The following is a 13,777-nucleotide window of genomic DNA, read 5'->3' on the forward strand; positions in this document are numbered from 1 at the left end:
TAAGGACCGTACGATCTCTGTTCAACCAAAGGTTAAAAGTCAAACGCGTATGTGTGTGTGTGGCCGGCCCATGTGCATCTGGCATTATTTCAGCTCATATGCTTTGAACGGCTCGTGGTTGAATGTTCTAAATACATGTAGCTGCAAAAATGACATTGTTTATCAGACGAACTCTACATTCATTACTGAGAGTGGTAGTGGAACAACCATGCAGCCTCAGGAGGAATGCAGCACTTAATAAGAAGTTGAAAGGTGTTTCTGCTGGAACTGGAAGTTTAGGAATCGAGAGTTCTTCAGTTTTTCAGCACTTTTCTACCAGCAGCAGAACCACCAGCAGCATCTCGACTCATCCATTGAAACAGTATGGAACCAGTTTCTCCTTCCACTGACCTATGAGAAGAGAACTGTTGAACAACATAACAGAGTCTTCTTAGGAACAATTTCCATATCTTGCCCCCACGTTTTCTTTTGAATCTATATATTTCTGAAATGTTCAATTGTTGAGTAAATATCTAAATTCTAGTATTCGTTAGGAGAATAGATATTTCTTTTGTTTGATTAAATAATAATAATAATAATAATAATAATAATAATAATAATAATAATAATAATAATAATAATAATAATAATAATAATAATAATAATAATAATAATAATAATAATAATAATAATAATAATGAAAACTTATAAAAGCGCACAAATCCACAGAAGTGCTCATGGCGCTAAAATACAAACAATAGCATTATATAATGTACAATAACAACAACAAAAATTAAAATGTAAACCTAAGTAGAGAGAAATCTAGAACATGTGGTATAGAATACAATAATACAAATGCAATATTTAAGAAAAAACATCCTAAAAGGTAACAAAAATAACAATTAAACCATTGAATCAAATGCCTGTTTGAAAAGATGTGTTTTCAGTTGTTTTTTAAATTAGGTCAAAGAAACGGATGATTTTACTAGTGCAGGCAGTTTGTTCCATAGACGAGGGGCAGCATGTGAAAAAGATCGGTCTCCCCATGAATGTTTGGAAATGGGCTCAATAAGGAGGCTAGAATTATAAGACCTGAGTTTTCGAGGAGGATTGTATGAGCTGAGAAGATCATCAATATATGCAGGGGCATTGTTGGTGAGCGATTTATACACGAAAAGCAAAAGTTTATACTTAATCCTACTGCTTACCGGTAACCAGTGTAATTCTTTTAAAATCAGCGTTATATGGCAGGACTTTTTAGTTGAAGACGTTCAATTTGAGTACAAGGAAGGCCATATAGAAGTGAATTGTACATATCCAGTCTAGAAACTACAACAGAGTGGACTATCTGCTCAGTTGCATTTTGTGTCAAATATTTCCTTACTTTGCCTATATTACGGATGTGAAATGTTGTAGAACGTGCAATACTAGAAATATGTGAACTAAGTGTCATGGAAGAGTCGAATATAACACCAAGATTGCGAGCTTTTGCAACAGCGGTGACTTCGGAGTCACCAATATTAATGTGGGGAATAGTAATTTTAGAAAGTTGTTGCCGTGAACCGAGTATAAGAAATTCTGTCTTGTGATCATTTAGCTTAAGGAAGTTGTCCTGCATCCAAACACGAATTTCAGAAACACATGTTTCAATACGATTAATGCTCTCATCAGCAGAAATTTGTGATGGTTTAAAAGAGAAATATAACTGAGTGTCATCAGCATATACATGATAGTTCAGATTGTGTTTCATGATGATGCTATGAACTGGGTAGGTGTAAACTGTAAACCACAGCGGTCCAAGAACTGACCCCTGAGGGACCGAAAAATCATGAACAACTGGATCCGATGTGGAATTGCCAATGCAAACATGTTGTGGTCTGTTTTGCAACAATAGGATTGGCACCATTTAAGGGCATAACCTTGTAAACCAATAATATAACGAAGTCTCTTGAGTAAAACAGTGTGATCCACAGTGTCAAAAGCCGCACTCAAATCAAGCAGAATCAGGGCAGTCACATGGCCGTTATCCATAGCACATAGAATGTCATTTTGCATTCGCAAAAGTGCCGATTCAGTGCTATGCTTGCACCTGTATGCCGACTGAAATTTATCAGCAAGGCCAGAGTCAGAGATAACAGCATTCAATCTGGATGCAACAATGCGCTCGATGGTCTTGCCAATAAACTTCAAATTAGACACCGGTCGGTAGTTAGACAAAATGAGTGAGAAAGTGGTGGCAGGATACGGAAGTCTATTCCGTGTCAAAATTTACATGCCTTTTTTTCTGTGCTGACTCAGTAAAATTACAATACATACCCCATACAGTTAAAAAAATGCTCTGTGCTTGTTTTGTTTTTTTACACTTGATCTGCACAAAATCAGCTTTAGATAAATAGGTGTATAGTGCGATCGTTTCACACTGCCAGGGTCCTACACGGATCGAAGCGGGATGCGTCATTGCTGCAACTGTTGTCTTTATACACAGCAACTTATTATTAAAGACACTGGACACTATTGGTAATTGCCCAAGACTAGTCTTCTTGCTTGGTGTATCTCAACATTATGTACAAAAAAACACCCTTGTCACACGAAGTTGTGTGCTTTCAGATGCTTGATTTTGGGACCTCAAAATCTAATTCTGAGGTCTCAAAATCAAATTCGTGGAAAATTACGGCTTTCTTGAAAACTACGTTACTTCAGAGGAAGCTGTTTCTCGCAAATTTTTATACTATCAACAGCTCCACATTACTCGTTACCAAGTATGGTTTTATGCTCTTTTTTTTGGAGTAATTACCAAAAGTGGCCACTGCCTTTGTAATTTGTTGTGTAACTTCGTGTGGGGATGGCACTAGCTATCCTACTATGCACATTTTACTCCCATGGATCGAAAATGTACCCAGCAGATTGTTGTACAGCTTTCAACATGTGTTGGAATTTTCAGCCTGGATCGAGAGTTCTTTACCCACAGGTTGAAATACGTGTGAAATCAATCGAGATAACAAGGATTGGCCTGTGCCTTGTCCAACACATACTTTCTGTAGTGTGAAATGGTCTTTACACTCTGTTGAGTCTGTCCACAAGACCACAACCACCCACCATGTTTTCACTTTTAATCAGGAGACTGTGGGTCAATGAAGTCTGGTACATATGTAATATGGGGATGGGGATGAGATTATTGGTTATTTTGTAGAGCATGTTTACGTCTTTCCTTTTATGTGGAAAGACCGAGATCTTGTCTCATGGCTGTGACACTTGCATCTTTTGTAGTTTCCACAGATGAATCGTACAGCTATTCTTTGGATTTGTTTCTAGTGTGTCTATTTGGATTTGTTTCTAGTGTGTCTATCTGGTTTTGTTTGGAGGGTCCCATATTGCAGACGCATGCTCTAATTGAGGTCGGACTAGTGAGATGTAAGCCTGCTTTTTTACGTCGGATGTGCATTTGCCAAGATTCCTTCTTAGGAAGACAAGGGTCTTTCCTGCCTTTGATGCCACAGATGTTATATGGGTTTCTAGCTGATCTTCTCGAGGAGCTCCGCTCCTAGATATGATTGGCTTGAAAACTACACTCAACTCTTCTTCTCCCAAGGTATATAGGTTGCGGATAATTGGAATCTTTTTCCTGTGAATCCGCATTGTGTAGCATTTTTTGGCATTAAGTCTCGACTCTGCCAGAGGTCAGACCACTCCTTCAGGCTGTCCAGATCTGTTTGGAGCTTGGTAGTGTCGGAATTGGTTTTGATGGTAAGGAATAACAGACAGTCATTTGCGACCCACTACTAGGGGCAGTATGTTGTTTGGTAACAGTGCACTTCTATCATGTCTATAGTGTCCAACCATAATCAAAAAAAGCTTATCGCTTTTCTTTTGTACAGGGCCGTGAAACTTTCTTATGATGTTATTGAAGGATCACCAGAAATGTCTCCAATCATTATTCTGCATGGTGTCTTTGGTTCAAAAAGTAACTGGTCAACACTCACTAAGAAGATACACAAGGAAACTCAGGCAACAGTTAGTATTCTTTTAGTCATATGTATCAATACAGTGTTGAATCTTGAGTGTTGCTTTATTGGTTAGATGGAATAGAGTGCTTTCCCTAATATTCACAAATATTGTTGGAATATTGCTGTGCAGTTTGAAGTGAAATTTCAATTTAAATGATTGTCTTTTATTTTTTGTTTGGGGTGGAACAAAGAATTGACTAGAGTGGGATTCGAACCAACGACCTCCGGATTAACGTGCCGACTCTCTACCAACTGAGCTATCTAGCCCTATATTGGCGGTGTCCCTATTTTATCAATATCTTTGTTCGGGGTGCCAGTCAGAAGCCATACAACCGTTAACTGCCGTGTAGCCAGGGATCACACCCAAATTACGATACAACCTGGGAAGCGGCAGCCAGGGGATCACCTTAAGGGGATGCGACTTTTTGTTTCAGATATCAATATAAACCACAAGGGAAACTGACTGTGTAAATTTTGAAATAATTTTTGGGTTTGAACAAAGAATTGAGTAGAGTGGGATTCAAACCAACGACCTCCGGCACTCCTCTAGCCAATTCTTTGTTCAACCCCAAAAACCATTTCAAAATTTACACAGTCAGTTTCCCTTGTGGTTTATATTAAATGATTGTCGTAATAATATGGACAAAAATGGCATTCTAATCACAAACTGACAGTGTTCTGACATGGACTTGTCCCAAAATCATCAAAATCCCTATATAATATGATAAATCAACATAATATAATGAATATTTCTTTTTTAAGACAGACAACACAAAAAACTGATTTGATTCTCGAATGACAATGGGTTTCAATTAAATGTTTGTAATTTTAAACTTCTAGGTGTTATTATCCAAAGTGATCTAAAATGGAATTTTCATATCTCTGAAATTGTTACCAAAGCTTTTTGTCGCTTGTTCTATGTATTTTGAGAAAATCAGGGGTTCCTATCCAAGATATGGTTACTGTGTAAAATCCTACATCAGACCCGTTTTAGAATATGCCTCTCCAGTATGGCATAGTTCAATTACTCAAACTCAGTCTAAGAAAATATAATTTATCCAAAAGAGAGCAGTCAAAATAATGCTTGGAAAGAAATACCATTATGCTGAAGCTCTTGATTTGACCAAACTTCCATTGTTTGCTGATCGCAGAAACATCTTACTTTACAACTTTGTGACTAATCTTTTGAAATTGGACTGTCACAGACAGTTACTTTCACCTTTCAAATCTAGCTCTAATTCAAGGGTCTAAACTCAAATAAGTAGGAAATTTAGCATTCAACAACTAGTCCACATGTTGTAATAGTTTTCATTAATGGTTATGTTAGACCTGCATGAGTTAAAACTTTGAGGAGGGATGGACTTATAACAAGCAATTTCTGTCTTACAAATGTGAAATTTACTTTTATTCCTAATGCAAATAATTTGCTGCTTCCAAATGTATTCAACTTGCTAATTTTCACAGTTTTGTTAGTTGTATTTGAAGGCAGTGGACACTATTGGTACATGTAAATACTCAAAGTAATTTTTGCATAAAAACTTGAGTAATGGAGAGCTGTTTATAGTAAAACATTGTGAGAAATGGCTCCCTCTGAGGTAACGTAGTTTTCAAGAAAGAAGTAATTTTCCATGAATTTGATTTCAAAACCTCAGAATTAGATTTTGAGGTCTTCAAATCAAGAATCTGAAAGCACCCAACTTTGTGTGACAAGGGTGTTTTTTCTTTCATTATTATCTCGTACTTTGACGTCCAATTGAGCTCAAATTTTCATAGGTTTGTTGTTTTGTGCATATGTTGAGACACCAAGTGAGAAGACTGGTCTTTGAAAACTACCGATAAGCCTTTTGAGGTATGGCGGATAAGATAGGAGAGTACTGTTTGTACTGTTTGGTTTGGGTGTATACACACACAAATATACCAAAACCTTATAGTGTTGTAGCATTGTGTCCGCCATTTCTCAAAAAGGCTTAGAGTGTCCAGTGTCTTTAAGTATGTTGGAAATTTGATATTGAGGCCTACAATACATGAAAGATGCAGCATAGGGTTTAACCCATTGAGTGCAACTTTATCCAACATTCAATGCTTTTATTCCCCTTAGGTAATTGCAGCTGACCTTCGTAACCATGGCAACAGTGAGCATGGTGATGGAATGACCTTAGAGGTCATGAGGGATGACCTATTAATGCTAATTAGGGATGAGCTTCAGATTGATCACTGTACTTTGATTGGCCACAGCTTGGGAGGCAGGGTTGCTATGGTGACTGCATTGAGTCAGGTATATGTTTGTCTAGAATATCATCAATTAACAAAATTTGAAAAACAAAAAACTTCAAAAGAAGATATTTCTCCTAACTTAAATGTGTGCAAAGAGGGTGCACCCCTGTACCTTGTCTTAGTTTAAACTTTAAGGCCTGACGTAAAGATGCAAGTCATCTGCTGATAGAAATACCTGATGAGCCTAATAAAGCCGCCCTCAAGTCAAGTAATGTAGAGACACAGAAGAATCGCAGGCTGGCTTACATGTATCAAGATAATGCTGTGCCTAAGTAAAAATGAATCTGTGCCCACGGTATTATATTTTTGAACTATTGGGAGCTTCTGGAGTAATAGTTTTCCTATGATATTGTCAGTGCCACAATGAAACTGGATTTGACAATGTAAAGACAACACATTTCTTATAATAAGCACAAGGATTTGATGCGTAGCCCAGTACAGAAATATTTAGCTAATGTTCATGTCATTCGACCTGAAAAAATCAAATAAGTGTAAAGCTTACGAAGACCAATGTCATGCATAAATTTCATTTGAGATGAAGTTTTACATAATTGCTAGCCTTTCCATTTACCTATCACTCTTGATGTTTTATGATGCAGCCTCATCTGATAGAGAAGCTCGTTGTTGTCGATGTGTCTACCGTATCATCTAAGAGTATCTTTAACTTTCAACAATTCATCTTAGCTATGAAATCCGTCCAGTTTAATCAGAATACTTCGCTTTATGAAAACAGGAAAAGTGCAGGCAAAGAACTAGAGACAGTGATTACGGTAAGGTTAGGTAGTAATTAAAAGCTGACAATATTTTTGTGCATGGTTTTTGTTGTATATTTGATAGTAATTGGTAGAAAATGTAATATAATTTGACCTCAAAAACAAAGAAAATATGTTTTGGTTAGCAGTAAGATATGAACATGTTTACACACAACTTTGAAGGATCAATCTTCCACATCATATTGTACATGGCATAACATGGCATCTGGCAAAATCTTATTTGATATTAAAAAAAAAAAAAAAATCCAACTTAAAGGCACTGGACACTTTTGGTAATTACTCAAAAAAACATTTTGCATAAAAACTTTTTGGAGAGCTGCTGCTAGTATGAAACATTGTGGGAAACAATGAGCTCTCAAAAACAAAATTCAAATCTTATATAAGTGGAAAATTACTTCTTTGTCTTAAACTACATTACTTCAGAGACTGCTGTTTCTCACAATGTTTTATCCTATCAATGGCTCTCCATTGCTTGTTACCAAGTCAGTTTTTATGCTAACAATTATATTAAGTAGTTATCAATAGTGTTCACTGTCCTTATTGCACGTTTTTGTAAAACCCACATTCTGTCATTGATACATGCATAAATCGTCTAAAAAATACTGGTTTAATCTCTCGTGAAAATCTTTTCGATCACATCTGAAATGTATATACATTTTGTTACTTTCCGTAACTTTTGAATTTGATAAATACAGGGGCACTGCTTTTAAATATGTTTCATCAAATATAAACCTTGTTGCTTTCAAATGAAGGTGCAATGAATCAATAATTCATCTGAGTGAATTAATTTTCAAACACAGGAAGCTGGTATTCTGCAGTTCATCTTGACTAATGTTATAGAGAGGGGTGGATGCATTCAATGGAGATTCAATCTTCATGGTCTGGATACCGGTTTACAGGACATCTTGAAGGAGCTTCCAACATTAGACGCTACTTACAATGGCCCAGTACTATTTGTTAAAGGTGGAAAGTCACAATATATCAGGTACAGTATTATACAAATTGGGAAGTCTGTAGTGAATAATGGAATATAAAGCCCGGTTCATACTTCCTGCGAATGCAAATGCGATATGAATGTCGACGTCACAAATTCGCAACGAAAAATTCGTAGCGGTTCAACTCTGCTCAACTCACTTGCGAATATCGCTGCGAAAGGAGGGTTGTGACGTCAAATTCGCTTCGTATTCGCAGGAAGTATGAACCCGGCTTTAGACTGGCAAGGAGGTCTTAACTTGCCGTTTAAAACCAGGGTGATAGACATGCGATAACTGACCGAACACTGCCAAGACCCTGCAAGGTTTTAAACAGCTGTTAAAGACCGAGTCGCTACTCTTTTATTCACTTCCATAAATGCCCTTGTTAAAAACCTCAGTAATGTTAGAAAATCTGAAAAACTATTTTGTGAATTTTGTATTCCTGACGCTTCTTCCTGGCCCGTTGAACAGATGTTAGATTGAGTACCACTATGTATTGATTGTGTAACTTGTAAATAAGCACCTGCGTAAGCTTTCACGTCACGCATAAAACTTCACTCCTGGTATTTATGAATAGGTTTTGAACCCGTTGTAGAAGAGTCCATGTACAGTTTGTAGTATTCATTCTTGTTCTCTACTTATAAGTAAAAACACTATAGCCAACCAGGGATACAATGTTGGGTAGAGATTTTGTGCATGGTCGTAAATTTTGTGCATGATCTGGTGTTCTTACTTTGTTTGGTGAATCCAAGTAAAGTTATCGCATTGGGGAATGGTTAGCCTTGAGGTCTTTCATGTTCATATCACAGAGAAAGAGGGCTAGGTGATCATTTCTGTATCCATAGCAGAATACCAGACAGCGTTTGTAAAATGTTCACTTTTTTACGATTGCTAGTAACAACATCATGCCCATGTGCTTATATATACTTACACAATTTTTCAGTTGCTTTCTTGTTGTCTTGTACGTATCAATTTGTTGCTTATGCTTATCGCCCTGAATGGTCACTTTTTGTTAAATGTGTGCAGTTAAATCTGTTGTAAAAAATTAAAAATTAAGTTTTTTGATTTTCTTATGTTTTGCAGAAAAGAACACCTTCCTGCAATAAAAAAGTTTTTCCCCACTGCTGCCATCTCAACAGTAGAGGGCGCTGGTCACTTTGTTCATTCTGAGAAACCCAAGGAGTTTTTAGAAACAGTTGTTCCATTCCTCAAGTCATCGTGATAGGAATGTGCTTCATCGTGGGGCAAGTATCTACTCAGGGAGGAATTGTAGGATAACATTGTTGAGATAAACAGTACTAACTATTAATTATTTGCTTTATTGTAGCTTTTGAACATATGCAAAAGTAAAGTAATATAATTGTTTTGGTTTGAACTATTGACTTGTATTCAATCTATGAGAGCTTTTAAAGGCACTGGACAGGATTTGTAATTTTCGAAGACCAGAATTCTCACTTTGTGTATCTGAACCTATGCACAAAGTAACAAACCTGTGAAAATATTAACTCAATGAAAGAAAAAACACTCTTGTCACATGAAGTTATGTGCTTTCAGATGCTTGATTTCGAGACCTAAAAATCCAATTCTGAGATCTCAAAATCAAATTGTTGGAAAATTACTCCTTTCTCGAAGACTATATTACTTAAGAGGGAGCCGCTTCTCACACCGTTTTATACTGTCAACCTCTCCCCGTTGCTTGTTACCAAGTAAGTTTTTATGCTAACAATTATTCTGAGTAGTTACCAACAGTGTCGACTGCCTTTAAATGTATTCATTATCAACAGGTGACCTCAATCTCCCAATATCCTCCTCTCCTATATGACTTGACACTACATTGTTTGGACTTAAGATTGATTGCAATGTCTGACTGAGTGATAAGCAATTGTTATTTTGGCAAACAGCCTTCAGACATGTCAGACTTTCTGAACCTGTCGTGCAATGACACGAGCATTTTGGTACAAACTGTTTCTGGCCGCTATTGTCTTTTAACACACACTTCCCAGGGTTATAAATTTTGTAAACCCAGAATGAGCCGTTGAGATTGATATACATTTTCATGTTTGAGAGATGAACAATGCTCATTGGATTGATAAGTACATTACCACCTGATAAATACACAGACAAAGGGATTTGTTGTTGCAGTGAACATGGGTTCTTTTTTTATTCCCTTTTCCAAATCCAGTAGTAAACACTAATTAATAAAAAGGGATGTCCCTTTATTTATTTATTTCATTCCATCCTTTAAATTTATCCACTCATAATGAAGTATTCCATTTAAATACATGTCAGGGTTTACTTGGGTGTAGCCTGGGGTCGATGTGTGTTCCCACGACACCGGGTTGAGGATTACTCCTTCATTTACGCAGTAACAATTACACTCGGGAAAGAAAGATGAGGCTATACAGTACAGCTGATGATCGTTGATTGTTTAATAAATCCCAATTAAATCCCCTACAAAAAAAGTACAGAGAGATAATAACTTCCGCAATTGGTTGGCTGTATCCGTACAAGTCGGTACTGTACTTGTGTCATCATCTACAATGTACATATTGTGTCACTTTCATTACAAACAACTAAACCAACTGACACTTGTAACCCATCATGTGAGTCATGTGGTTGGATGTGAACTTCTTCCACTTCTGTGGCTGTCATTGCACTTGCAATACTATGAGACTTTGGGATTACAACAGGGGAATCCCCAAAATTACACAACAAAATGTTGAGTAATGAGTTCTGAACTTTCTGTACTCCTTCTAATACCTGCACATTTTTGTCAAAACAAGTTTCCTGATGAGAATTACATGAACTTGCTAAGTGATTCCGAATTAAGACACATTGATCATGCTGCTCGGTTCCTTTAAACTACAGGATACACTAACATATCTGGCCGAAAACGGAGGAACGGTCTCATCTTGGACCAAACAAACATCACCAACAACCCCAAGCGTTGGTGTACTCGACCCATGTAAACACTTATCCTGCCTATTCTTAAACTTAAACCACTGTAGAGCAACATTCCACTCATCTCTACATGACTCAACTGGACTCGCAAAACGTTACATCCAAGGAGTATAGGATACTGTGTTCGCCTCCCAGAGGATGTCTCTGGCAGTCTCATCCTACCACTTCTTGGAATAATATGATCAGTACATAAAGTTCACCATGAAGCGGGTGGCTATCGTCTAAAATACGACGAAACAGACTTGTCACCCGCTCCTGGTGAAGAGAGTCCACGACTGCAAACACACCCTTGTCGTTCTCCCTACTTTCCTCACCAGACGATCAATCCTATCTTTATCCCTTTTCAAAGCATTCCCACCCCAGCCCGTCACACAATAACTCCATACCTCACAGATCACTGATAAATAGAATGTAACAAGAATTTCATTACTGACCCTGAAAGCATTCATTTAACAAAGACAATAAATGCGAGAGTTAAGCTTTTTCATTATATAATCCATGTGTTGCCAGACCCCGACATACACTCTGCGAGTGTTAACCTTCCAACCCGCAAAGGTTATGCGATTTGCTTAAGAAGGTACCAGACCATTTACATTTATTATATAAATCCCTGCACTCATTGACTAGAGATGGAGATATTCTGGGTCAATGAGGTTCCCACTTCCAGCGAGTTGCGATCCGTACTGGTCAAACACCCCCTTTTTAAACATTTTTTTAAACCATATTTGCTCCAATGTTGAAAAGGAAAGGCCTTGGGGTATGTGTTGAAGAAAATCAGCCCATCTGGTACATTTTGACGGAACAACAGTGTGACCTGGGTAGCCAAGTGAATCATGTCTTGCCAATACACACCTTCCTGGGAAAGATTTATAATAATAATAAATAAAGCTTATAAAGCGCCTTACATCCATGACTGGACCCCAAGGCGCTGTACACATTAACATAGCTCCAAACAAGAGGCAGAAATAACCAAAGAGCATAATAAATTTCTAATAAACCACAAAAATGGACCAGCCAATAATTAAACCACACATCACAAAATTTAAAAAGTTATACAAAAATCACTACTATAAAGTATAAAAACATTAGTTTAAGTTACAATACTTAAAGAAAATGTCCATCAGAAAAATACATTAACAATTATATCAGTCGTCGATTTTACAAAGAGTTAGGTAGGACTATAGTCCTAGGAGATATTAATACATATGGCTAGTGTTAAGTTAGGACGAGTAACTTGTCCTAAGATTAATGAGATGGGAGTGTTTAATCACATGTGCGTTTTGCATTTCCCGAAGTACATGTATCTTCCTTGCATACATATATTCAAATCCCAAGCAGGCAGCGTTTGCCTGCCCCTCCTTTAACTTCGCCTTGATACTTGTATACTTCGCCCTTAGCAAAATGTCCGACCAAATTAACCGTGTGTTGGGTAGGATATTCCTTATTGCTTCAAGGCTCTCTTTTACCCTTTGTGTAATCTGTCCCAAACTTTTTTTTCAAGATGTCATTGGTCCCTACATGTTACACTATTGTTGTTGGTGCCTCGCCTTTTGCCAAGTATCTTCTGAGCCTATTCCCCAGACGGGCCAGGCGTGCCCCAGACATGCATTTCCATTTCACTGTACCACCACCGTGCAGCTGTGTGTTGGCCTTCCCTGCATGGCGAATAATACTATCCCCTAGTATCCAAGGTCTTGTTTCGGACTGATAGCCATCTGTAAGAGAAACAGCCTGGGTGATCTGTTTTGACTAATATTATATCCTATACATGTATGACCTGTACCACATGTTCCTCATTCATAAGATTCACTTAGGAATATTTGCTTGAGCAAGTCTTCCGCATTATGACCCCTCTCCTTCACAGGTGTAAGTCAAAATGTTGTACCAACTTTACACAAAAGATTAACAACCAACTACATATCCACACCTTGTGAATGATGAATTATCTTACACAGCAATATGCTAATTAAAGAAGCGATTGCTTTACGATGCTTATTTATAAACCTTACTAATAGCTAACCCCTTTTAGACAATTTAAAACATAGGGTCAGCCGTCATCTTGCTTTCTACAGAAGCAATAAGCTTCCTTGTTCGGACGGCCTTGCTCCTTCCCTTGACCTTGAGTCTTGCGGTCCTACATTGCGTCAGTCGATCATGATTCACTGTGAAATGGGTGTTCCTGTATTCCACCCAATGCAAGTACGGGGATAACTTCTTGGTGATCAGAGCAGGACCCTTCCAAGGAGGGCTAAGCTTCCGGCACTTAGCCGTGTCTAGTATGTATAACCAGTCGCCCGCCTGATTTCGGATTTTCAAACCTTGATGTCATAGTCCCGTTTCTTTTCAGGGTGGAGCGCAAAGTAACCCCTGCGGTCTCATGTGCTTCACTGATAGCCTTAGCTAGATTGGAACAGTATTCATCTACTGAATCCATCTCCTTTGTTGACTGGGGCAAGGGAAACATCAGGTCTGCTGGCTGGTTTATCTCATACCCTAACATTAACATTTCTTCCCTAATAGGACACCATTAATAACATATACACAACTCTTGGTTTTGTGTTGGTGTATTTGTGGCACAGCGGCTGCCTGTCTTATACCAGGCGCCCTCTGAAGGTAAAGAGGCCGGAGTAATTTACCGGTGGTGTGTAATTAATGAGCAATTATTGTTCAGCACAAAAAAGAATAAATATTTTTGTAAAAACTTAGCTGTCACTTGCAGGTTAAACTCAAACTGTCTCTGGTTCCCTTCTCTACGCCACTTTGTCGTCTTTGTGTCCTTTAACTTCTGTGTTAGAGATGATGTGGTCTTTAA

General features: G+C 37.8%; 1 protein-coding gene across 1 annotated transcript; it reads left to right on the forward strand.

Moving 5' to 3' along the window:
* The first annotated feature begins 73 nt into the window (after window positions 1–73).
* Window positions 74–9,475, forward strand: LOC117290725 (protein ABHD11-like). Its single transcript, XM_033772263.1, has 6 exons — window positions 74–361; window positions 3,855–3,990; window positions 6,082–6,258; window positions 6,857–7,027; window positions 7,831–8,015; window positions 9,088–9,475. Exons 1-6 carry the CDS (start codon window positions 150–152, stop codon window positions 9,224–9,226), a joined length of 1,020 nt encoding a protein of 339 aa, XP_033628154.1. The 5' UTR covers window positions 74–149; the 3' UTR covers window positions 9,227–9,475.
* The last annotated feature ends 4,302 nt before the right edge of the window (window positions 9,476–13,777 follow it).

This window comes from Asterias rubens, chromosome 5 (assembly GCF_902459465.1).
Source record: "Asterias rubens chromosome 5, eAstRub1.3, whole genome shotgun sequence".
Classification (NCBI taxonomy): domain Eukaryota; kingdom Metazoa; phylum Echinodermata; class Asteroidea; order Forcipulatida; family Asteriidae; genus Asterias; species Asterias rubens.

Bases quoted from the DNA above. Each gene is read 5' to 3' on its own strand.
- LOC117290725 (XM_033772263.1), top strand. From the start codon at position 150: ATGACATTGTTTATCAGACGAACTCTACATTCATTACTGAGAGTGGTA. The intron at 3,991-6,081 runs GTTAGTATTCTT...TATTCCCCTTAG, and splicing joins ACAAGGAAACTCAGGCAACA to GTAATTGCAGCTGACCTTCG. The intron at 7,028-7,830 runs GTAAGGTTAGGT...TTTCAAACACAG, and splicing joins AACTAGAGACAGTGATTACG to GAAGCTGGTATTCTGCAGTT.